Raw genomic sequence first — 27,952 nt, forward strand, 5'->3', positions numbered from 1 at the left:
ACAAAGCATGAAGATCATAAGCAAGTGACAGACCCTCAGTGTCTCGGTTTCCACATCTAATGAGGAGACTGAACTGGTCTTTATGACCCTTTCCAGCGTTAAGTCGATTATTCTATGATATGACTCATGGTTCCACTTACCGTTTAAGGCTCTAAACATTAAGAAAATCAAAGGTATTACTGAGTGGAAAAAAACCAATAAAGCAATGAATGATTTTATGAATGAATGAGTAAAATAAATCTACTTTATACTTTTCTCTAAGTGTATCAGGCCATTGAAACACATTACCCATTCTTAAAAATTTAGCACTCAAAGGGGCTATAGGGACCACGAAGTCCAATGCCCTCATAGGAGGTCTAGAGCAGTTAAGTGACTTACACAAGTCAAACAATGAACCAGTCCCACAGCTGACACTAGAATAAAACTCAATAAACTGTTTGTGAGAATTATAGGATCTGGTCCAGCCTCTGAGTTCATGCAGTGGAGGTTTATTCTCATTATGCAAATGGCAAAAGGCCTTCTGTGCAATGACCCAAGCACAGCCCTATCCTAGACCAAGCTCTAAAAGTTGTGGTGGGGAGGTCCTGAATACAAATTTCAATACAAACTTTTTTTGGAGGGGAGTGGGCGGATTGACTAACTTTCAGAAATGGAGATATGAGGTAAAATGTTGTAATAGGATTGTTCTGCTTTACTTTTTTATATTTCATTTCCTATTCCATGCATATATAATTACATATGCACACATGTATGTATATGCATATGTGTGGCATGTGACATGTACATATCTGTATGTATTGCATAATTATATGCAGCTTCCTATGCATGCACATGTAGATATTGATATGCAAGGTTTTTGAAAAATCTCAGGGCATGTTTGACCTATTAAAGCTTAAATTAATTTTGGAAGACCCTGTACACACGCCATTTTCACATGCACACAATATACAAACAATAAATTATTTGAAATGGAAATAGCACCTTCTACCGTGACTCGGAATTCATGCATGGCGGTCCCTTTGTAATTCTTGGCCATGCAGCGGTAATGTCCTTTATCTATGTGAGTAACCTGTTCAATCTTCAAAGTTTTTCCAAAATTTTCTCTTTCTTCTCTTCCCTTGGGCAAATCTTCACCCACCTTCATCCAAGTGATCTGTGGAGTGGGCCTAGAAAATTACAAAACAAGTTCAGTAATAATGGCAAGGAAAATTTCCTATTATATTTCCTGTGATTATGCCCACTGGGAGAGCTTCTATTTCTCTATACCCACTTTGGCTCCTCACAGGTGAATACAGAAACACAATGGCAAAAGAATGACAAGATATTTTGAATTTCTGTAATTTTGATGAGATACTCTCCATACAATCCCCAAGACTAAGAACTGTTTAGCATTATTCTCCTAAATTCTTGACTCCCCTGGTTGAGAGCCCTGTATACTTGAGAGTGTAAAATAAGTGAGACTCAATGACCTGAGGGTTATTTTAGTCAGTAACAAATAATATTTAATTTTGTTTGATAAATCTTTTTTTTCCTTTAAAACGAGCAAGTATAGGCTCCTAGCAGTCTATTTTATATGAATATTGCTTTTTAACTGGGTCTATACCTATGTGAAAATTTGTGGCTTCAATGATGTTACTAAATTGACTACAATACTTCAAATTTTCTCAAAAAGAAAAAATGAACCAGCAACAGCAGCAAAAAAAAAAAAAAATTCTTAAACTGCCTATTAGTAACCATTTGGTAAAATTGCTTTGTATAGTAAATTTGACCTGAATTATGAGATGACTCAGATTATATTTGATTGAAATTTTAAGGTCTCCTGACCAACAGCCAAAAGTCTGTTGCACAAATTTAGTCATCTACCTGGCCTTTTTATGTAAGCCCAGTGCCTCAGCTGTGCCTTATTGTTATTTCTCTTAGTATTGGACCATTTTGATAAACTGCACCTGGCAAGATCAATTTTCACAATTTTATCTGTTTGCTTCCCATCTGTATGGGCTTAGTAACAAAATATGGCACAACTAAAAAATAATATAAAAATAGGGGCGGCTAGGTGGCACAGTGAATAGAGCACCAGCCAAGAAGTCAAGAGGACCTGATTTCAAATGTGGTCTCAGACAGTTAACACAAAAATTATCCATGTGACCTTGGAAAAGTCACTTAACCCCAATTGCCCTCCAAAAAGCAAAATAACAACAACAACAATAATAATAATACTAACAAATGTTGCAATACAACACACGGGGGGAAACCCAAGCCAGGGGTGGGGAACCTGTGGCATTGAGGCCACATGTGACCTTCTAGGTCTTCAGGGTGCAGCATTTTGACTGAGTCCAAATTTTATAGAACAAATCCTTAGATAGTCCTTAAGATGTGCCATTAGCAGCTACTGCTTGTCTCAGCTCTCCTAGGATTCATGAAAATGCCCCAGATGATCTTTTCCCACACTGTTGTACCCCAGCCACTTACCCCTGCCTTACATCATCAAAACAGCTATCTTCGATTTATCCAGGAGTGTGGGACTGAGAACACTCTGCAAGCAATAGTAATGTAATGGGATTCCCAACAGGCTTCTGGGGAAGAACATTGTCTTCTGGTTTTCTGAGCCCACTACCTAACAGGATGTATATCCCCAAGTCTCTAAACTGCTTACTTTTCATTCCTTCTGTTGGTGTGGCAATATGCCAAATCACAATCTGTTCTATGCTTCAGGTATATGGAAACACACACACACATTTTACTCTACATTTTCTTACAGTACAACTTGTCTCTTTCCTTTTACTTATATAAATCTTCCTGTCGTTCCTTAAGCTAGCATACTCTAATATCAAAAGTATTAACTTGAAAATAGAAAATGTCTATTGCAGAGTATTATATCACTGTGAATTCAGTTTACCTAGGAACATGTCTACAAGCCAAAAGCATTTCCAGGTCTATTGGATTTTGTGTGTCCTATTATTATGACTATTATTGTTTTTGATGGCCTGGTATATGTTAAGTGGAGAGTGGGGGCACAGCTGGTCTCCAAGGGTGACCTTGCCTTTATAGCTGAAATGGTTCATTCAAGCACATGAATCTTGGATTTCTAGGCTTAATGCAGCTCTTTGTTCAGTTCTTTCACCCATTTCATCCTTTTCATTTTTTTATTATATTATCTATCTTTTTCTTATCCTTAGTTATATGTCTTATCATCCAAAGGCATAAAAATGTTTTGTACATTTACAACGAGCTTAATATATTACAGAATTATATCCCCTTCTCTCCACTCATGCCAAGGTTATGGATTCCATCATTAAATTAACAAGTTGACTTTTTTGAAACACCTATCTCCTCCCCCCCACACATACATACACATACAACTCAATTCCACAGCCTATCCCTGACGGCCCATGGCAAATTATTTTTCTCTCACAGGGAATGCAACATTCTCAGATATGGACAGGAATTCAGAGGTCATCTAGTCCAAATGGCATCTCAATAGGAGTTCCCTGTACAACATCCCCAACAAGTAATTATTCAGTCTCTGCCAGAAGAGGTTCTATAAGATAGAATTCACTCTGTCCCAAGGCAGTAGATTCTATACAGAAGCAGTTGATTCTACACAGAGGAAGCTTCAGGCTGTTTTATTGCACCAAGCTCAAATCTGTGTCAATACAATAATATACATTTTTATATATTATATCAGTATGTAATATATGAATTCTTATATATTCGTATACATTATATTATATATGATAATATAATACAATAACAATATGGTACAATACATCCTGCTGTTCCTAGTTTTGTCCTCTAGGGTAAAGCAGCATGAATCTCATACTCTTCAATATGATACACTTTAAAATATTTGAAAACCACTGTCCTGCCATCCCTAAATCTTATTTTCTCATGACCAAATACCCTAAGATCCTTCTCCTGATAGGCATTCACTCTCATTATACCAGTTACATTGGCCAGCAGTGCTCTAGTTTATCAATACACTTTGAAAAATATGACTTCCATAAGTAAATATACCACTTCAGATCGGCTTTGATTACAGTCAAATAAAGAAGTTTTTATTTCTCTCCTTATACATATTATGCTTCTGTAAATGCTTCATATAACTACGCTACACTCCATGGTTCCATTTAGAACATCCAACTGTGATTTTTTAGTTGTCCACTTACACTTTTTACCACACCTCAATAATTTATATTTGTCAATAACCTCAACCATCTTATATATGTATCATTGACATTACATTTATGCCTATGGACTTTCTCACTATTACATTCAACTTAGGCTTGAAACCTCAAAATCAACCCCAACACTTCCCTCTCCATCACATCTAATATCCAATAAGTTCTCAAGTCCTATTGATTTGGCCAAAAAATATGTCTCCAAAATTGTCTCTTTCCCTCCACTCACACAACTGTGTTGTTCAGTCATTTCAGTTTGGCTTTTCATAACCCCAATTTGGGTTTTCTTAACAAAGGTACTGGAGTGATTTCCCATCTCCTTCTTCAGTTCATTTTGCAAATGATGGAACTGAGGCACACAGAGGTGAGTGACTTGCCCAGGGTCACATAGCTAGTAAGTGTCTGAGTTCAGATTTGAACTCAGGTCTTCCTGAATCGAGTATTCTATCCATTGCACCACTTAGCTGCCACAATTTATACAACTAACACTCAGTTTAGATCATCAGTAGTTTTTGCCTGGAATGTGATAGCAATTTATTAATTTGTTTCCCTGATTCTTTTATCTCCCCTCTCCAATCTGTTCTTTACCCAACTGTCAAAATATTATTTCTAATGTGTAGATCTGCCCATGTTCCTTTACCATTAAAAGCTTGGTATGACATCTTCCCCTTCTTCCATCAGGCACATAATGACTCTTACCACACCTGAAAGTCTATCTCCTTGAGAGAGTTTCAGAACTTTCTTGTGTCTATGGATGGACCTCTTTGACAGTTAGTGAAACCTATGGACCCTTTCTCAGAATGCTTTTAAAAGAGGAAAATAAAAGACATAGGATTACACCATAAAATAATTATTTATCAAAATGTAAAACCCTCATTCACACACACACACACAGAGTCACAAACTCAGATTAAGAACCTGTGGTCTAGCAATAACATAGCGATCCCCTCCCCTAATTCTACCATATACCATTAGGAGAGAATCATTAACTAACATCCATTTTAGTCTATCATCTGAATTCAAAGTAAGGCATATACAAGCACACGCACACATACAAACACATAAACTTCAACTTTAAATACAGACACAAATAAAATGTAATTGAATTTTAAATGCTTTTTCCAGACATATTTTGATTTCATGTATTCCTTTTTTCAGAGCCTGACTTGACAAGATTATGAAACATGTTCAATTACTCACAGGCCTTCAGCAAAACACTCCAACAGCAGTGTCCCCCCTTTGATGATAGTGACTGAAGAATGACTGCCAGAAGTTTCAGGAGGCAAAAGCATTCTGGGTTCTCTTTGCTTGATTGAATTTGCTGTTCAAATGGAAAAGAGAGCTTGAGTCCTTTTCAACTGAGAGAGCAATATTTCTGGAGCATTTAAAGTCTTCCCTTAATACACTTCAGTGACCTAAATAATTACATCTATTTTCTCATGAACACTTATTTTCACACCTACTTGTGACACGGGTCAGATCAAACAATTGTGGACAACAGAGTGAGCTAAAGAGGTTATTTCGTTACATAATTAAACATTTTCTAAGGTTGAAGTATTTTGTGTAGTCATTACTACCGAGAAACAACTAGGTTAGTTGATGGCATTACTGTTTACTCTATATTTCACCCAAATCACACACATACACTGCATTCAATCAGTTATACTCTGAATTCTTTCTCTGTGTATGTGTGTCTTTTTCTCTGAATATACACAAGAAAGTGTATGCAATAAGTTCATATACAGAGAAGCAGAGTTTCCCTTTTCTGTGTAGACTGCCTCTTTTCAGACTTACGGTGCGAGACTAAGAAGGTTCAATCTTCCTTTAGTTCTGATTTTACAAATGAATAAGAATTTCAAGTTGTAGTTTTGATATTTTTATATAGATATGGATATATACATATAGATCTATACACATGTACATGTGTGTATATGCATATATACACATGTAAATGTGTATACATATGTGTATATGTATATAGAGATATATACACACAAATGTATGTATATAGATTATATACACATATAGATATATGCATATGTGCATGTGTATGCATATATATTTCTATATATGTACGTGCACACACATATACATATGTATATGAAACCTATTATTTGACCATTTTCCCTTTTATCAAATATAATTCCTATATACTTTTGCTCCAAAAAGAGTTCCTCTGTCCCTTTCCTTTTCCCTTAAAGCACACCTCATCTCCAGGCTCCCTTCCTCAATCTGAACTTTCTCTAAAACACCTCTTGGAGCTCCCTCCATCCAGTACTTTACACATTAGAGGTAGCCTCTCCTTTTCTTGACTGGTTCCTCTCAGAACCTCTTCTTTAAGGAGGGCACTCAAGCCACCTACATCTTAATTTCTCCCAAGATCGTACTCCTAACTGACCTGGAGTTTTTCTCTATGATGTTCCATTGTCAGGTACCCATCCAGACCCCCTGCTTCTCAGTTATGTTTTATGTTTTGTCTTCCCATATTAAAAGTGTATTCCTTGGGGACAAGTACTATTTTTTTTCTGCTTGTATTTGAATTTGCAGCACTTAGCACAATGCATGCACATAATGAGTATTTGATAAATACTCATTGACTAGAGAAATGCATCTGCCACAGATAATATGAAGTCACTCCCCTTCTTCGCCTACATTTTGGTGCCTCTTGTGATGTAATAATAACACTCAAAGGAGCTCACAAATGCCACTAGATTACAAAATTTGGTTTGGACTGCAAAATTTTCATTGGCTCCACTCAGATTTCTCTGAAGTACTGATCCTCACTGCTGACTGTCATTGCTTTTACCTGCCTCTGTCCTTAGCAATAGAATATAGGACGGCTACAGCAAATACACTTAAAATATCCCAACAAATACACTTTCCTGTGAAAAACACTTTACATTTCTATTTTCTTATGTTGGTTTTTATTAGTCCTGATTTTATTTTTAAGACCCTAAGTAAGAAAATAAATGCTTATTTTCATAGTGAGATAAAACCATTCTTTCACTGATTTTTGTCTAATGAACAAAAATCTGTTATATGTATGTATATATGTGTGTGTGTATATATATATATATATGTATACACATATGTATGTATATCTGTGTGTGAGATCCAATACCTTTTCCTAGAGAGTCAGCTAATGATATGTTGTAACCCTCCTTTTTAAAACTCATAACATGGGAAATTGTTGGAATCAATGTTTTATATTTCATTTGGGGAAAAATTGCTACATTTAATATTATCATTTGGGGATTTTTCCTTCAGAATCAGGAATAAAGTTTTATGAAGCTCACAAAAGAATTAATTTAGTGAACTAGAAATGAGAATTCTAAATATAACCAGTAAGAAAGGGAGCAAGATTAAATGATAGCTAACTACATTAAGTTCAACTTACCCTTAGTAACATTCTGTCTGTGTAAACTCGAATCATTAGCATGCTTTACTGAAATAAACAAAATGGACACCAAATGCAAACATAACAACTGATATTGATAACAATAACATAACATAAAATAAAATGAAATAGCCATTTTCCCCCTCCCCCTAAAAATGATGAAAGAATATTTAAAGAATATGAAATAAGAATATCTAAAGACCCTGACTTGTGATTTGATTGGTCTAGGGAACTCTCAAATGAGGGGATTCTCTCTACCAGTACATGTGAGTACCTTCTCTGAAGCTCATAGTCTTAAGAGAGTTTCCTCTAACATAAAAAGGTTAAATGATTTGCCCAGAGTCACATACCAACCATGTGCCAGAGGCTGGACTTGAAGCATTTTTTCTTAGTTGCAAGGGTAGATTTTAATGTTCTACACTACACTGCCCCTCGAGGATTAATATTGCATCTGATTATAACGCTGCGGGTGTCCACATTGGGAGTACAAACTTCTTGTGCAAGTGTCATATAGAGTTTCTTCTGATGCAAGGCAGATTCAGCTTGGTGAATCTATAGCAGAACATCCATTTTCTAGATTCCAATAGATTTTCATATCAAGAAAATAAAATTACAATGCTAATCATCTCAAACAATGAATGAATAAGAACCAAAAAAATGTTTATTACTCAAATTTCATACTATTGGGAATCATTCAAGTAATTGTTTTTCCTCCTTCTATTAGCTACATTTTGGGAATGCTGGATTTCATATTAGCATCTTTAGCAAAAAAGCAGGCAATTAAAGCAAGGGTGGTATTTCTGGAGGGTGGGGGCAAATGGGCTGTTATTATTTTTCTCCAACTCTTGCCTTTTTCTTATGTGTATTTTCACTCACAGTGAACGTTCTGACCAAGATTAGATTACTATTAGTACACAGGAAAAAATTTGAAATCCTTGAAATCTCAGCTTGTTCTTTGCCCATTGAAAAACACTCCAGTCTATATTTATCCAAGTAAATACAGTTGTTCAAAGAATTTTTTTCTGACTTCAAAAAGCAGAAAAAAATATCAGACGCTACAGCTGCAGACACTTCTTTAATCTGGATGAAGTCTCCAGAGTTGAGCAAAGAATGGAAAGGAACATCAACCAATATTCATCTATGTCAAACAAAATGTTATTAGGGAACATGGAATATATTTGCATCAAACATCATTCAGAATGAAAATGCAAACTATGGAGACTTACAACTGTTCACTGTCAGTTTCATTGGCATCTTCTGTACAATAGTTCGCAATCTTGGAAAGGCTGCAAAGCAGCAATAATCACTGCGACTGTCATTTTCTTCCACATTTGCAAAGTACAGATCTCCCTTCTGGCTCATGTACACTCTTTCATCCTGTGGGATGTGCTGCAAATCTGTAAAGAAAAATACCCAAATTAGAGATTAAGGTCTATATTTAATCTTCCTACCCTGTTTGTCTACACTGATACCAAAATGTTTAGTTTTGAAAAAGTCTCTCCACCATTCAGCCCCACTCTTTTCCTCTTCCTCTTTCCTTCTACAGACTCTCCTCTGTTGTCTCTTTCTATCTGCAAGAATGATTCATTTTTATCATTTTATTCCCAGCATCTAAGACTGTGCCTGGTCGGTATTCTTAATAAACAATTGTTGAGTTGAATGGAACAAGATTAAATTGAATTTGTTGTATTGGGCTTGTGGAGAAGAGGCAAAATAAGAATCCCCCCCCTTCTCATCAAGACTCTATCAGAGCCTAATCACAACCATCACAATGACAGACACCTACTTAGCCAATCCCTACCACCTGCCATCATAAGAATAGAATTTGTTGGGGTTTTTTAGAATCTTATGCAAATATCAGTTAGTCTTAAATAGCATTGGTTGAGCCCTGGCATTATTGATGTTTTATTAAAAATATAAATTAAAGATACAATCTAGAATGTAGAAAAGAATGCAATAGTTCAATTCCTGAATTTGTGTTTTTTTGTTTTATTTTTGGAAATCAGATGTGACACAAAATGCAGAAATCTTTGTTTACAATCATTCCTGATAGAAGAACACTGGCATCGCATTAAGTAAATAGATTTTATTTCTATAATTATGGTTTAGAAACAAAGGCTCAGATATAGATTCCATATATATGCAGTTAGTGAACTGGGTTGAGTTGGTAGAATGAAATTGACCAAATTCAGCATAGCTTATTTTCATGACAGATTCATACACTAGGTGAAAGATACATTCATAGTACATTATCATATTTCTTGTTGCTGAAGATTTCAGCAAAACTGCCTTTCTCAGTACACTATGGATCTAATTATTAAAATTTTTAAAATTCAATTTTGTAGATTTCTCTGTTAATATAGACCATGATTTTATTATCACCATCTGTTTCTGGGGCCATAATAATCTATAATCCCAAAGACACTAAAATCACTAAAGTAATTGGTAATAAATTTAATGCCTTCTCCCCCCCTCAAAAATTGGCCAGATTTCTGATATCATGTTTCTCATTTATGTCAGATTGTTTTATAAATAGTTAGCCTTAACAATATTGACTGCTAAGCCAATGAGCGTATGTCCCATCAATGTTTATCCCTGCTCAACTACCAATCCAACTAAAAATAAATGTTCAACAAGCATTTATTAAGGATTACATGAGGGTGGCTAAGTGGTGCAGTGAATAGAGCACTGGCCTTGGAGTCAGGAGGACCTGAGCTCAAATCTGGCCTCGGACACTTAACACAAAAACTAGCCATGTGACCTTGGGCAATTCGCTTAACCCCAATTGCCCTACCTTCCCCCTTCCAAAAAAAGAGATTACATGCCAAGTATTGTAATAATATCTGGAAATACAAAGATTAAAAAGAACAACTTTCCTGTCAGAGTTTATAAACAAGTCATGAAAGAAGAAATGTACATATAAACAAAATAGATTCAAGATAACTGATTAGGCTCTCTACTGGAAAGATTCAATAAACATCTCCCTACCTCTCTACCTATCATCTATATATTGAAAGATAGGGGTTGAAGTTGAGGGGTAAGGAAACATTGTGATTGGAGAACAAGCCTCGGGATCAATAAATCCTGTTTCTTATATATACTGAACATGTGACTCTGGGCAAATCACATACCCTTTTCTGTACTCCAGGTAAATGCCTAAGACTGTACATTGTACCAAAAAAAAAAAAAAAAGAGTGGTACCCACATCGATAGAGAGGATTTCCTCATCCTGGAATTCTATATAACAATGAAACCCCAGGTCCTTTTGCTATTTATCCCCTCCTCCACTATACAAATATTAGCTGGGCTAGACCCTGCATTTCTCTGGGATAGGGGAATCATAGGGAGGGAAATATCATTCTAAAGACGCAGATTGGAATCGACTCCATAGTTCAATAGTCTTGTACGATAGCCTGGAGCATTGAGAGGATAAGGAAATTGCTTAGGGTCATATGGGCAGTATTTGTAACAGTTTTGAACCCAGCTACTTCTGATCACAATGCTAGTTCTTCATCGCCTATGTCATGTTGCCTATGTGTATGCTATATAACAAAATATCATATAATATAAACATATATGTGTGCACGTGGTATCTCTGTGTATATACACATACATGTGTGTATGTGTGTGTGTTTATGTATACACAAAACACCCACTGCATGGGTGGGGGCATGTATAGGTGTGTATACACAGGAACACATTTATAAACACCTATGTATGGGTATTATATAGGGAACTTGATAGGGACTAGATTTATAATTTCATTGGTATAAGGCAGTCATATAAAATCTGGTATCTACAAGCTTCCAAACCTTCCACAATACTCCCAGATGAAGCCAGAATCAGAATAAAATGTAAATGGGAATAATTTAATGAAATAAATTGTCTATGTGTGTGTGTGTATATACACACACACGTATACACATGCACATGCACACATACACACACTTATATACACAGATAGATAATGTTAATTGCTGACTTTCTAAGTCAATATCCTTGCAGCACAGATCTGTTTCTATTTTATGTTTGTTATCATTTGTATATTAGGAATTCCCAGATGAGGAGACTTCCTCTACTAATGCTTGTAGGGACCTTTTCTGCAATTTAAAATCTAGGTGAGTGGACTAGCACACTGAAAGTTTAAGTGAATTGCTCAGGGTCACATAGTTATTAAATGGCAGAGGCAGGACTTCATGGATCCAAGGCCCACTGTACCATTTCTCTTTCTTTCGCTCTGTCTCTGACTGTCAATCTATCTCTGTCTGTGTCTCTTGTCTCTTACTCTGTACCTATCTCAATATCTGTCTGCCTGCCTGTTTCTCTCTGTCTCCATCTGTCTTTGTTTCAGTATGCCTAGCTGTCTTTCTCCTTCTCTCTCCATGTATGTGCTTCCACTGAAGGCCAATGATCATAATTTCTGACCTTGGTTACTTACTTTTCTAAGATTAGCATGAGAGGCAATATGGCAATAGATGAAGAACCCCCCACATAAGAAAACTGACCTGGTGTTAAATCTGCCTCTAGCTTACAACCTCTAAGCTAGGCTGGGCAAAGCATTTCATCTGAAAACACTCCAGGCTATGCTTCAGGACTAAAATTTGCAGATCAGGTGCTGATCCTCTTGGGTAGGTGGAGGTTCCTCTCTGTAAATGCCTTACAGCAATGAAATCATACATCTAGACGAATATAAAAACCCAACTTTGTGAAAATTGGGTTCTTACCTATTCAGTAGAAGAAAACACTACTCACCAATATTCATCCAGTATATGTGAAGTGGAGGGATGCCTTTGGGGGGATTGCAGTGTAGGACTATTGAATTCCCTTCTTCTACTTCAAGAGGTTCGATTTTTTCCTTTGGAAATTTAGGTATACCTGAGAAAAATATAAAATTTTCACAGATCCTTTTATCAATAAGTAACATACCTCCTCCATTTGAGGAATTACCCATACTAGCCAATTCAACTTCAACCCGTTTCATCCCATGACTCCGTATACACCCACATACATCCCATCTATTCCACATACAATTCCCTACCACCAACCCCCATGCTTTTCAGTTTTTATAGGTTCTGTCTTCCTCCACCATAACAGAAGTTCCTTCATTGCAGGGGTTCTATTTCTTTCTGTTTGCATTTATGCTACTTATATTTAGTACAGTGATTGCTACATAGTAGGTTTTTAATAAATGTTTTCTGTCTACCATCTGCCATTTTCTATTGGTCTATCTATCTACCTATCATCTCTCTAACTCTATCTCTACATATCTATCTCCTCCTATACATAATAGCAATATATTTAAGTGATTTCTAAATGATGATTACTAATTATTTAAAAGAAGTTTGTTGATGTCTTTTTCCTTCATATCAAAATGATTTTTGGGTAACCTCCCTTTACCCCTCCCAATTCAAATTTAACCCTCTCTTGTAATAAAGAAAAACAGTTAAGCAAAACAAAGGGATAAAAATGCTACATCTGATAATGCTTAAAACCATCTGTGCAAGTAGCAGAAGGTAAGTTTTATCATCTATTCAGAAGACTATGAGTAATGTTAGTATTATTGTTATTACTACTATAGCAGAGTTCATAAGTGATTTATTTTATTTTTTAATTATTTATCTCGTTAAATATTTTCCAATTATATATAAAAAACGTTTTAAAATTTTTGAGTTGCAAATGCTCTCCCTTCCTCCTGTTATACCCTTCCACCTCCTAAAAAAGGCAAACAATTTAAGGGGCGGCTAGGTGGCAAATGTTCTCCCTCCCTCCTGTTACACCCTTCCACCTCCTAAAGAAGGAAAACAATTTAAGGGGTGGCTAGCTGGCACACCAGCCCTGGAGTCAGGAGGACCTGAGTTCAAATCTGGCCTCAGACACTTAACACAAAAACTAGCCACATGACCCTGGGCAAGTCACGTAAGCCCAAATGCCCTGCAAAAAAAAAAGAAAGACAATTTGATTTTGATTGTACATGTGAGGTCATGCAAAATATTTTCATATTACCTATACTGCAAAAGAAAACATAAACAAAAATTAAAATAAAGTTTTATTTTAATATGCTTCAATCTGCATTTATCATTCATTATTTTCTCTTTGGAGGTGCTTAACTTTTTTGTTTTTTATCATGGGAACTTTGGATTTCTCTTGGATCATTGTCTTGGTCAGAGTAGCTAAGTCTTTCACAGTTGATCATTGATACAATATTGCTGTTATTGCATACAGTGTTCTGGTTCTTCTCACTTCCATTGTTTAGTTGTTTTTTCAGTCATGTCTGACTCTTCCTGATCCCATTTGGGATTTTCTTGTCAAAGATTCTGGAGTGATTCACCATTTCCCTCTCCAACTCATTTTAGAGATGAGGAAATAGAGAGAATTAAGTGACTTGAGTAGTGGGTCTTCCTGACTCCAGGACTGTCACTCTGATCCAATGCATCACTTAGCAAAAAAAATTTGTTGTTGTTATCTACTCACTTTGTATCAGTTCATATGAATCTTCCTAAGTTTTTCTGAAATTGTCTTTCTCATTATTTCTTATAGCACAATAGTATTCCATCACCATCATATACCACAACTTGTTCAGACATTCTCCAATTGATTGGCATCCCCTAAAATTTTAGCTCTTTGCCACCATAACTTTTTTGCCATTTGAGTTAATCTATTTTTAAGTGTTATTTTCTTCAGTATTTTTTGGGTCTCCTTTTAGCAAGCTGTTTACTCATTTTTCATGATTTTCTTCATCACTCTCATTTCTCTTTCAAATTTTTCCTCTTGTTTTCTTACTTGATTTTCAAAATCCTTTTTGAGCTCCTCCATGACCTACCACCAAATTCATATTTTTCTTGGATGGTTTTCTTGCAGGAGTTTTTACTTTGTTTTCTTCTGGTTCTATGTTTTGATCTTCTTTGTCACCAAAGAAAGATTCTGTAGTCTTATTTCTTTTCCTCTGTTTGCTCATTTTCCCAGCCAATTACTTGACTTCTGAGTTCTTTGTCATGGTAGAACTATGCTTCCAGGGTGGAGAGTGCTGTGTCCCAAATTTCTTTCATTTTGCGCAGTTGTTGTCAGAGCTACTTCTAGGTTCCTGCCTCAGAACTTTGAGGAGGGCTCCCACCCCAGAGTGGCCACAAGCTCTGCCACACCAGTGCTGCTCCTCACCCCAGGACTGCCACCTAAGACTATGACCCAGATGCAATCCGAGTAAAGCAAGGGAATCCTGCCTCTGTGCCAGCAGAGGTCACTGCAATTGTCCTCTCATCTGCTTGATCCCCCACCATCAGTGGGCCTGGAGTCTTGGAAGCAGCCACTGCTGCTGCTGTGATCCACAGCCACCTCTGCCACCCCTGGTGCAGGGGCCAGACCACACTCTTCTCTCACCAAAGTCCAACAGGGTTTTCACAATGACTGTTTACTTTCTCTTGGGAGTTTGTGGATTGAGAAGTCTGCCAAGTTGCCAGCGATTCAGACCCCTGACATCTGCTCTGGTTGGGTCTGTGCTGGTGCGGCCCATGTGGGACTGCGCTCTGCTTGCAGCCCAGTGCAATAGACTCTTCCTTTCAGCTTGCTAGGCTCTCTTCAGCTGAAGATGTATTTCACTCTGTCATTTTGTAGGCTCTGTAGATCTCAAATTTGTTTAGAGTAATTTTTTACAGGTATTTAGAGATGATTGAGGTATGAGCTCAAGCAAGTTCCTGCTTTACTCCTCCATCTTGGCTGCACATCTTTTCTAATGTTTAATCAAATTAATAAATGGTTTAAATATGTAATTTTTTTCTTATAAAAACCAGCTCCCAATTTTGTTTATTAATCCACTATTGTGTTGTTGCTTTTTAAAAACTTTTCAGGGGCAGCCAGGTAGCACAGCAAGTAAGAGCACCGGCTCCAGTGTTGAGAAGACCTGGAGATCGAATCCCGGGCTCAGACACTTAGCACCCACCCAGAAACACCTGGCCTTGTAACCTTGAGCAAGTTACTTAACCCCAATTGCTTAGGGGCTGCCAGGTGGCTCAGCGAGTAAGCATACCGGCTCCAGTGTTGGGATGACCTGGAGATCAAATCCCGGGCTGGGACACTCAGCACCACACCCAGACTGGCCCTGTAACCTTGAGCAAGTTACTTAACCCTGATTGCTTAAAAAAAAAAAAACAAAAAAACTTTTCAATAATGTTAATCTCACCTCTAATTTTTAAAATTTCCATTTCCATGTTTAATTTGGAATTTTTAAGTTTTTTCCTACTTTTTTGTAGTTGCATACCCAATTCATAAATTCACTCTTTCTCTCTTTTATTGATGCTTGCACTGACAGATAAAATTTTTTCCTAAAAGTAGTGCTTTGTCTGCTTCCAAAATTTTTGACATGTTTCTTTGTTGTCATTTTCTATAATAAAGTACTTATTGTTCCTATGATTTGTACTGTGACCCCCTCATGCCTTTGGATTAGATTATTTAATTTCCAATTAGTTTTTAATCTATGGTTCCATGGCCCTTTATTAAATGTAATGTTTTATTATTACTTTATGGTCTGAGAAGAGTGCATTTAATATTTCTGCTTTTCTGTATTGGATTTCCTAGTACATGGTTCATTTTTGTGAAGGTGCCTTGTACAGCTGAGATAAGGTAGACCCATTTCTATTCCCATTCGTTTTTCTCCAGAGGCCTATCATATCTTTTATAAAATTCAATTCATTTCCTTACCTTCTTTCTTATTTATTTTTATCGTTAGATTTCTCTATCTCTAAATGTAAAAAAAAAAAAAAGTTGAAGTCCCCTGCAGCACAGTTTTACTGTGTATTTCCTCTGGGAATTCATTTAACTTTTCCTTTAAAAATTTGGATGTTATGCCATTTAGCACATATATATTTAGTAGTGTCCCTTCATTGTCTGTGGCACCTTTTAGCAAGATGCAGTTCCCTGCTTAGTCTCTTTAATTAGATCTATTTTTGTTTTGCTTTGTCTGAGATCATGATTGCTATCCCTGCCTTTTGTAGTTCACCTGAAACAACATTAATTCTGCCCCAGACACTTATTTTAAATCTGTCTGTAATTTTCTCTTTGACTTGGAACTTTATGTTAATATTGGGCTCCATTCCCAGTGTGGGGGGAGGGGAGGTACATTGTCTCAAGCTACAAACTTTATGCACTGAAGGTTTGTAAATTTTGGTCTTTCCAAGGTGGTGTGATCTGGCAAGGGGAGTGGTCACTGATCACTTGGTCTGCACACTTGTCCTTACCCAGGAATGTGCTATCTTCCCTTGGAACCCATAACAATACTGTTCCTCAGGGTCCTGGATCCCCTGGGGCTGTAAATTTTACTGTCCTTCAGGGTTTCCACCCTCTGTTGACTGAACATGCTCCTTTCTGCCTTTGAACTCTTCCCCAGTATTGGATATAGGCAATGAATGGGGTTGCCCAACAGCATCTGGTCCAACATGCAGTGCTATTATAGGGGTATCTTGTAATCTCTAACAAGTTTCCAGGTCCTCTTATTGTCTCTGGCTTGAGAGCTCCCAAAGCACAGTTGCTTCTGTCATCCCCACCTAGTCCCATCACTGGTGTTTCATCCACAGGGTCTCTGGGTCAGACTCCTCCCTCATGTCACCTATGTCTTTCTGACCTCCTATGCTGTTTTGTACCAGAAGGATGTCTCACTTACACCTTTGTTGACTGCCTCTCCAGATTTTGATTTCGGGCTTTATTTCAAAGTTGTTTGGAAGGGAAAGTTGGAGGGAAATGCTTGACTGAGTCCTTTTATACTCTGTCATCTTGCTTTCACTCCCACACCCCACACCACACAACAAGTGATCAGCATGAACTTTAGTAATTGATTTTATACATCTAGTGTTCAGCTGACAGAATCAGTTTGGTTAAAAATAAGAAGGAAGTTCTTGGGGATGGCAGGAGTACATTACAAAGATCCCCCAGTGCCCTGAATGAATGAAGAAAAAGAAAAGATAAACACTGACCTGCATACTCTGGGGTTTTTCCAGCTTGAAATGAATCTATGAAATGGACCCACCCTCTGAAGTAAAAGCATTTGCAGACCTTTATAAGGTTCTTCAGTCCTTACCAGGAAGACAGGCACTAACATAACTGAATGGGCTTAAAGGGGCTATGCTGGCCAGCCAGTCACCACTATGAACAATACATAAGCAGCTTGATACCAGAATCACCAAGATGAATCCCAGGCCAAATGCCAACATATAAATATTACATGAAAGCAATCATTAAGACTTGATTATAGAATGCTATTCCAACTCTTGGGGTCAGCAAGGCATGTGAAAGTTCATTCAATATATCTCCCTTCCTGATGGAATCTATCCAGGGGATAACTACATTTCTATCTTCTGAACAAAAAGGGCAAAGTTCACAACAGATTGGCATTATTCTTATTAGTCTAAAGTGCTCATACGTTTATTAGGATAGTTCTTCCTGGGAAGCTTGATACCTCCTTTTCACTATTTTTCCTGTTCTTTTCCCCTTCTCTAGAGGTTGAGGGAATTTGCTGACATTTCCCTAATCAGTGTACCAGCTGGGCATAATGAATCATGTTTTTGTCTCAATTCAAGGACCCTTTCAGCCTCTTCTTTCCAGAGTATATGCCATGTGTACAGGGCAAGGCCTTTTCAAGTTCAGGCAGCAGGCTTTGGTTGGCTTTGTATACTCAGTCACATGACAGACCATGAAGAAAATCCTTCCTCATTAACTTAAATTCACATCTCTTTTATCTTATGACACTCAGCATTTTAGAGGAAACTTGGTATTTTTTCCCCTAAAGGATATAGGAATATATTCATAACCAACTGTTGTAGGTTAATATTTTAACAAGAAAAAAAGTTTTATTAATGCTGTGAAATTTTATATATTTCATTTTCTTTAAATTGTTACTTCCTAAACCCCATTCCACTCCTCCCCATCCACTACTACCAAAAGAATTCTTCCTTTTAACAAAGAAAAACAAGCCATCACATTGGCCAGATCACAGAATGGCAGAAATTGGCAGTTGAAAAGGATCTCAGTGCCATGTAGTCCACATCATAACAGAAAAATATCCCACATGACATATTCAAAAATGTATTTCAGTTCTGCTTGAAGACTTCCAGGGAAAAGAAACAGCATTTTTTAAGGTAGCCCATTTCACTTTGGAGAAGCTCTGATTATTATTTTTTTTAAGCAATTGGGGTTAAGTAACTTGCTCAAGGATACAAGGCCAGTTATCAGAGCTGGGATTTGATCCCAGGTCATCCCGACTCTGGGGCTGGTGCTCTTACTCACTGAGCCACCTGGCCGCCCCAAGGGAAGCTCTGATTATTAAGAAGGGGGGTTTTTGTTTGTTTGTTTTTTGTTTTGTTTTGTTTTACTACTTCTGCCTTCTGAGGTCACATAGAAAAAAAATCTAATCTCACCTTTATATGATAGTTTTTCAAATACCTGATAAACAGTTTAATCTTCTGAGTATTCATTTCTCTTTGCTAAATAACTGCTTTCCCCTTAATTCTTATAAGACACCTCTATGGACCTTTTCTAACTTATACATGTTTTTATTAAACTGTGGCACCAAGAATTGAATAAAATCCTCAGTAAGGACTGATGAGGGAAGTGATGTAGTATAAAATTATGTATGCCTTTTTGGCAGTTACCTTGTACCTCTTATTTGTACTCAGCTTCCAAGTCCAACAAAGCCTCTGCTTCATTTTTAGATAAACTGTTCTCTAGATATGACTCCCTGTTAATCATTGGTGTAATTGATTTTTATAACCCGAGTATAAGGCCTAAAACTTTGTTGAATTTCTTCTTATTAGGGTCAATCCAATTCTCTAAACCATACTTATAAAACTCAACGCCTTCCTTCTGTGCCGAGCACAACCAAACCAAAATAAAATGTACTTGGGAAAAGCTTAACAAAATTAGCAACAATACAGTATGACATAGACAATGTTTCTGTGTGGTTTTCTAAGTCAATGTGCAGCTGCAAGGATCAGCTTCTATTTGAATAACAGAACTGCTCTAGCTTATCAAGAATTTTTAGATCCCAATTCAGTCAATACATTAGTTATTCTTTTGAACTTTGTCATTCATACACACACATGCAATATATATGTGTATATATATATATATATATATACATACACACACATATACAGACACAGATAGATATAGATATAGATTGTATGGCTTTATCCAAATGTGAAAAGGTCCCATTTCACAGATTCAAACACAGATCCTTAGTGTACTCTCCTGGAGACCTCCTACTAGATCATCTTTGGACCATTAATGAGTACTTTTTGAGTTTGGTCCTCCAATGATGATATTACTATCTACTCCTTATCTCTTCACTTTATATAAAGAATTAGTATAGAATATCTCATCAAGTATTTGATAAAAATCTAAACAAAGTTTATCTGCACATAAATATAACATTTTTTCCTCCACTCATGAACTTGTTTTATTTCAGAACTAACAGACTCATGTCAGACCATGTTCAGATTTCCTCTCCTTTATTAAGCAAAATGTAGGAAAAACGGATCAGTTCCCCTCCACCCCTGCCAATCATTTAAAACCAAAAAACCAGTTCTTACATGTTAGGTTCAGAATTTAATTCTTTCTCTACCCTTTGAAGGATAAAGTTAAGAATTTATAAGCTTCTCTGATGAGAGAGAGAACTCCAAAAGATATCTGGATAATTAAAGTCCCTAATCATTTCTATCATTATGACATGCTTCCTTGTGATCTATTTCCCAAACTTTTTATCTATTTCATTTTTTGGACAATGAAGACTGTACAATAATAACAAAATCACTTTTCCCCTCCCTTCATTGAACTGCAGATAAATGCTTTCCAACATACTTTCACTGTGTTTTCTCACTTTAGAATATATTCTTAATATATGATATGCTCCTATCAACATTTAAGCTATTTGTATATGACACATCGATCTAGAACTATGTTTCATCTAAAAGTATTATCTCTCTTAAACTCAGGGATAACTATGAGATTTTTACCTCTTTTCAATCTGAAAATGTAAGCAGCGTTCCACATTCATAGTCTCCTGCCTTAGTGTTTAGAGTAGCAAAATCTTTAAAAAGCACAATGTGTCAACTAGTATCATTTTGTTATGATTCCAAAGTTCCCTATTTCAAGTTTGAACACATATCTATTACAAACTACTATAAAAGAATACAAGTCTTCTATACCATAAGATTTGGAGTAGTAAAACCAATGTTAGTAAATCAGTTTTCCCAAAAGGTCCCAAAACTAGAAGAAAGGAGAAATTGAAGCAGTAATTTCCATGGAATATAGGAGCAGCTAATATGTATTTTATAATAAGCACATATAGTATTGCTTCATATCAAACTTTATCACAACTTACTAGATAGGTGTATTTTGCTATTGAGTTAATTGATATACTTTTTAAATCTTTTCCTACTCAACCTCTTTCATTGAACACTGGGAAAATCTAATGATTCAGAGAGATAATGAAAGTATAGGGCCCCGGCATCCACATTTCAATTTTAATTAAGCTTATTTAAGATGTCTAAATTTCAAAGCCACCCACGGCATTGGTGAAAAATTCAATTTTACAAAAACTTCCCAAATCACTTTAATCATATGATACAGTCTCTGGATTAGGTCTTTCTTTCAGGAACACATTCACGTATTTAAAATCCTTAACCTGTCCAACTGAGCTGCATATTTGAAATAGCTCACCAAACAAATGTTCTTTAAGTGTCTCTCAGTCCACAGAATAATAAGGAATGGGTCTAAAGTCTAATGTAATTTTTTTTACATTTTTAATGTAATGTACCTCTTTAATGTAAAAAGCTGAAATTTTACATTAGAGGGCAGCTAGGTAGACCAGTGGATAGAACACTGGGCAGACACTTTCTAGCTGTGTGACCCCAGGCAAGTAACTTAGCCTTGTTTACCTCAGTTTCCTCTTCTGTAAAATGAGTTGGAGAAGGAAATGGCAAACCACTCAAGTATCTATGCCAAAAAAAAAAAACCCAAATGCAGTCAAAGAGTCAGAGACAACTGAAACTACTGAACAAAATTACATTAGAAGGCCTCAAAATTTTGTTCCAATTCCAAATCTATGATGGTATCAATTTTAAAACAAACTAAATCAATAGCAGTAAGATCTATTGATTGACAAAATGTTCAGCATCAATAGATAAGAAGTACAGTATCTTAATTCAATGTCGCTTATGCAAAAAAAAAAAAAAGACCAGCTCATACTTATCAATTTCCTGAATAAAAGTTCATGGGAACAGCAAAAACTGGGTAAGAGAAGTTAACTCGAAGCTTCCAGGGCAATCTGTGAATTTGGTTACTATCAGTTACTGCTATGGAGGTAGTGAGAGATTTTCACATTTTAGTGATATCATTTAAACTATTGAATTATTTTGTTTAATATGCATTAAGTATATACCTTTAATGCCTCATGGAATTATTAGTACTTAAAAGTCAAAAGACTGTCTTTATTAGTCTTTGTGTCCTTAGCCACTAACATACTTCTGTGCATATATTAGGTGACTAATCAATGTTGAATTGATTTGAAATATAATTACATGAACACTAACAAAACACAAAGGTTAATTAAAATGAAGAGAAAAATATAGGGGTCATTATTCGGTTTCTTTCATGAAAATATCAATGAATCATATACTTCAGATTTGTCTATATCTGAAGATGAAAAATTATTAGACCTCAATTACCTGCCTGAAAGGAGAAATGGTTAGAATTTGTCAAGTAGAATGGTATGTATTTTGAAATGTGATCCATTAAGCTTTAAGCAAAGTCCTGTGTGTGTGTGTGTCTGTGCATTTGCAGAGATGTTTTATCTAAGGAAAGCATGAAACATGGAAAGCTTTCACAACATTTGAAGAGGAAACTGAGAATTAAAAATAAGACAATTTTTTTACTAAAATTTGAAGGAAAATGTTTAGAGAGTCTTTGCAAAACATGTCAAAAAATCACTTGTGAAGGTCTTATATTTATTTTTGTTTTCTACTGTCAGTAAAAAGTAAAAAGAATCACAAGTTAAATCAAATTGTATTTAATTCTTTTTTTCTGAAACTTACAGTAACAGTTTTAACTTCAAGGCTAGAAAAAATAAGTGAAAGTGAACATTTGCTCTGATTATCTTTGGTTTCTGAAGTTATTATTAAATGCTTTTTGTAGCATTTATTTAAGTTAAAATTCAAAATATGATTTAAATTCACAATTAAAGAAATATATGAAAAGAAATTAAAGCACGGATGATGACCTCATAACCAGTGGGCCAGTGCCAGAGTCAGTAAAGACATAGGTTCTGTTCCTTCCTCTGACATGTGCTATATGTAACTCAAAGCAAGCCATTTTCAGCTCTCAGGATCTCCGGCAATTCTCAAAGACTATAATTTGCAGAGTAGATTCTCCTCTGCATGGGTAGACTTTGGTTTCCTCTACATCTACCTAAGTAGTTCACTACAAGAATGAACTCACAGACCTTCTCATATGAATGCATCTCTGTCTACACATAAACATACATATTTGTACATGTATGACATACATGTACATGTGTGTTTATATGTGAATGTATTTGAATATTATGCTATATGTATATATCCAATATCCTCCACATATTCTCATCCTCAATATTCATTTTTCATCATAGCATAAAGGTGACCTTGGGTTCCTCAATGCTATGCCAATGGAAGGGTTTGAGGAAGGATTATGATTAGTGAGACTGAATAATCCTCAAATACATATTGGCTGTGTGTCCCATAATTAAGGAAATCAATGGCAGCTAGTTGACCCAAAGGAAAGAGATGGATTTGGAGTTAGAAAAATCTGGTAAAATGTACTTTGGAGTACACAGTACCACAGATGGGATGAGGGTTAAATGAGGAATTCAGGTCATGAGCAGACTTTAACATTTTATCCTTTGTATTACTTCATCATCATATTTGGTAAGTATTTCTCAGAAAACTAGACAAGACCACAAAATGTAGGTATGTATCTCTCTGAGAATCATAATAGCATATACCAAGTCAGCCATGGCATGACTCTTGCCAAGAGACAAGAGTCTCTTGACATTTCTATTTTTCTTTATTATTTATACCTCTAAAACAATTTCAGTATTCAAAAATCCCAAAGTATAAATCTGATCATGGGAATTAGAGCTGATCCACACTTCCCTACCAATAACCACCATGGGGGGAAAAATCTAGAGAACAACCATAATGCTTATCAGAGGACAGATTCCTCCACTACAAAGGGAAAAGTGGGAATCCGTTTTGGGAGCTGCTGTATTATCACTCTAATCTTGACTCAGATTATAGGATACCTCTTAACTTCTGGTGACAGTAAAGAATATCCTTCTCATTGAGCTACCTCTTGTATACATTTTCTCCTTTTCCTCTCTTATATAAAGATTCTGATTTGCTTTATAATCACTCATTTAGAGAAGATTTTGCTATTACATGTCGTGACTTAAATGGGTAGGAAGAACTGATCATATCTCATTTCTAATTAATCTAAATTCTCATTTTTGATCTCCTAGAAATTGTGAAAGTAATCCTTATTCAAATTATTGTGGTGATTGCCATAAATTCAGTGATATAGTATAAGTACATACAAGGGTGCTGGACATAAAGTTAGAAGAGACCTGTGTTTTAAAGATGATATCTATGTGATCCAAAATAAGCCATTTAATCCTTGTGAGTCTCAATTTCTTCACCTATAAACTAGAGATAATAATAGGCATTTATAATGCCTATCTCAAAGAGTTACTAATGGAATGTATGTAAAATGTTTAATTGCAATCTTTAAATAAGTGTTAGCTATGGTAATAATGTTGACAAGTCAGTCAACATAACTATCTTGGAAGAACTGATTATGAGAGGATAACTGAAAGGCATATGGTGGGTGTGAAAAGATTATAACACATTATTTGTCAGCGGGATTACCAGAAAAAAAAGAAACATAAGAAAGAATTCCATCAAGGAAATGTAGAAGTGAGGGAAAAGATTGGTTGTGCACTTGGCCAAAAGAAACCTAAAACATTGATAGACAGACTTTACACTTCAGTAGCATCTGGTGGTATCAGGAGAAAGAAAGGAAATTTACCAGTTTGTTGGGTGGACCTTCTCCCCTCCACATCAAACTGATAGAAAGCGATGGCCAAGAATCCATAGAATGAGTTAGCATAGTTTAGTTTTCAACTGTATTAAGTTGAGGAAACATTTGTATGAATGAGAGCATGGATCCAATTGAGTCCTTAATTATTATGTTCTTATAAATAATAATATAATAAACATTTAAAAGTGCTTACTATGTGCCATGCCCTATGTTAAATGCTTTGCAATTTTTATCACATTTGATCATAACAACAACCCTGAGAGGTAGATGCTATTATTCCTATTTTATGGGCAAGGAAACTGAGGCTGAGATAGGTTAAATTAGTTGCCCAGTATCACATAGCAAGGTTGTACCTAAGGCCAGATTTGAACTCTTTATCCCAGGCCTGGTGACTATTGTATCTATCTTCCCTAGAGAATCAGCTGTTAAAAGGAAAATTCTTCATTTAGGTCTTTGCCCTTGATATAGAGAACAAAACTCAAAAAGAAAAAAAAAATTAAAAGCATTTTTTTGTTTGTTTTTGTTTTCTTATAATATACCAATATAGAAAAGTATTGGTGGGTAAGCCTGCTGGACCAGTCTTGACTAAAGGAAACACTTGTATTTATAGATAGGAATGAGAGTCTTCCATGTAACAGGAAAGGTATTTTGACTGGATCAATTGTGAGGAGGTGGAATTAGGGCTAAGGAGATATGATAAGAGCACATGCATATTGCCCTCTTCTATAGAATCACCCTCCCCAAAGTCAAGCAAGATTAAGACTTGTGGTCACTTGAGAATGACTGAATCAATGACTGATTTTACACAAGGAATACAATATATTTTATAAAACAGAAATAAATGTTGGGTATATCATCTTTACACAGAAATTCAGTACTATTAATTCAACAAATGCAAGATATTGGGGTATAGTGGCAAGAGACTCATCTGAAATCAAAGAACCTGGATTCAAATCATATTTTGCCTCTTAATTCTCCAGAAATCTTGGACAAATGACTTAAAGTCTCTGGTTCTCAGTTTCTTCATCAGTAAAATGAGAAGTTGGACTAGATGACGTCTAAGGTCAGTCTTACGTCTAAATTTATCATGATGTTAAAAGTGTCACTCACAACAATTTGAAATGTGTATATGACATGTAGATCCATTCACAGTGTAGGTTCTGAAGGTTATTCTATTAAAAATTAAGAGAAAAAGAGTTTCTCTTATCCATATGTGCAACTGTTGATGTTACTATAATTTCATAGGAATCTATTTTTCTTATCCCCAGAATTAGAGATGTAAAGATAAAGCAGGTCTTTGAAAAAAGGTTAGAAAGCTAGTTGAAAGTTTTTTCCAGAAAAAAAAAGTCTTACTGGATTTAAGATAAACCTTCTTAATTCTTTCAGCTTTGTTTACAGAAATATTGACTCTATGTGTCAAGAAAGGGCTATCACATTTTTTTTCTAAAAAGGTTTACTTTGCTAAAAATATGTTTTAGGCATTTTTTGCTGTTATTTTTGTGTTTTGTTTTGTTTTCCCCAGCTCTAACTTCTTTCTAGGACTAGGATTTTCTCACTCTTATCCCACTTGTAGAGTCCTTCCAGGGCCTCCATTACAGGGTCAGGCTTAGGTTTGCCGTGCTACACTGCTCCCCCAGTTATGTTACTGTCCCATAGTTATATGAGTACCTTCTCTTCCCAGATTTTCAACTCCCTTTTACATGTTTTCTTCCCTCCTTCAAATGTAACCTCCTTGATGGAAGCGTCTGTTTTGATTTTTGTTATCACTTAGCTGGCATGGTAAACCCTTAGTAAGTGTTTGTTGTCTCTTATCATTTATTTTTGGTGGTAGCATTGTATAATAGAAATCAAATTGAAATAGGATTGTAAAAACAGCTCTCATGCCTCGGACATAATAATGTCACATTTTATAGTACATTACAGTTTGGAAAGTACCTTCCTGAAAGTAATACTGTGAAACAGCCAATGCTAGTAAGACTAGCCACATTTAAATGATGAAACAAATAAACAAAGGACCTCAGTGTATGAATGACTTGACCATAGTTATAAACTTGTAAATTCTAGAAACTGGGCTTGAACTATGGTTTCTGTCTCCAAAGCCAGACATGTTTTCCACTGTACAGACTTATTTTACTTTTGTGAACCTCCTTTTCTTTATCTTTAATTTAAACGGATTAGATTTCTCTGAAGTCACTTAAAGTTTGTTGATTCCTTGGAGGGTAGATTGGGTTTCTTTGTTTGTTCATTTGTTTGCTTTTTTTGTTCAATTCGGTTTTTCCCCTCCTAATGAGATATTTTGTCTGTCCTTTCTAAGCAATACCAACTTTTTCTTCTTCTTCAGTAGGTCCATCTCCAGAGTTGACAAGAAATGAAGCAAAGAAATAAATCAACTGACTTCCTCTATGCCTACTTCTGCTTTCTACCATGACCGAAAATTCCCTAGTTAATGAAGCAATTGTTTCTGTGAATCTACTAAGTGACTGAATCATTGTATTATTCACCATGGTCTTTCACACGGAAGTCAATAAATCAGTGAATCGACAGGAATTGATTAAGTACCCACTTAAGTCACTTTTCTAGTTGCTGTTTCCTCTCAGAAAACAAAGACAAATGCAAAACAGACTTTGTCCTCAAAAAAATTAAGTGAATACATCAAAAGCACACTTAAATGTAAGTAGAAAATGTATAGATGATAGGGACAACATTATTTCAGTCGGAGGCAGGCCAAGGGTAGCAGTATCAGATTAGGAAAGACTTACATCTGGGGCGGCCAGGTAGCACAGTGAGTAAGAGCACTGGCTCCAGTGTTGGGATGACCTGGAGATCGAATCCCGGGCTCAGACACTTAGCACCCACCCAGAAACACCTGGCCGTGTAACCTTGAGCAAGTTACTTAACCCCAATTGCTTTAAAAAAAAAAAAAAAAGGAAAGACTTACATCAAGGTCTTCCTGAACTGAGTTTGAAGCTGAGATTTGGAAGTAAGGAGGGACTTTTAAAGCAAGACTGTTAAGAAGTAGAATTAGGGAGAGATTTCATGCGAAACATGGGGAACAGACTGTGAAAAAGCACCAAAGATAGGGCAGCTAGGTGGCGCAGTGAATAGAGCACTGGCCCTGGAGTCAGGAGGACCTGAGTTCAAATCCGACCTCAGACACTTAACACAAAAACTAGCCATGTGACCTTGGGCAAGTCACAACCCCAATTGCCCTACCTTTCCCCCCTTCCAAAAAATCAAAAGAAAAATTTAAAAAAAAGCATCA

General features: G+C 36.0%; 1 protein-coding gene across 5 annotated transcripts in view; it reads right to left on the reverse strand.

Moving 5' to 3' along the window:
• CHL1 (cell adhesion molecule L1 like) overlaps positions 1–27,952 on the reverse strand; it is a 279,616-nt gene that overhangs the window by 74,587 nt on the left and 177,077 nt on the right. For 3 of the 5 annotated variants that reach the window (XM_069084075.1, XM_069084079.1, XM_069084077.1), the window contains 5 exons: positions 12,328–12,450; positions 8,802–8,972; positions 7,576–7,623; positions 5,379–5,499; positions 982–1,166 (listed from right to left, as the gene is read on the reverse strand). In XM_069084075.1, the coding sequence (XP_068940176.1) occupies positions 982–1,166; positions 5,379–5,499; positions 7,576–7,623; positions 8,802–8,972; positions 12,328–12,450 (648 nt within the window). The remainder of the gene's footprint in view (positions 1–981; positions 1,167–5,378; positions 5,500–7,575; positions 7,624–8,801; positions 8,973–12,327; positions 12,451–27,952) is intronic. The other 2 variants (XM_069084078.1, XM_069084080.1) reach the window with 1 other exon arrangement.

The sequence above is a fragment of the Petaurus breviceps genome, unplaced genomic scaffold (genome assembly GCF_028583685.1).
Source record: "Petaurus breviceps papuanus isolate PSGF00001 unplaced genomic scaffold, PetGlider_PUasm1.0 174, whole genome shotgun sequence".
Lineage (NCBI taxonomy): Eukaryota > Metazoa > Chordata > Mammalia > Diprotodontia > Petauridae > Petaurus > Petaurus breviceps.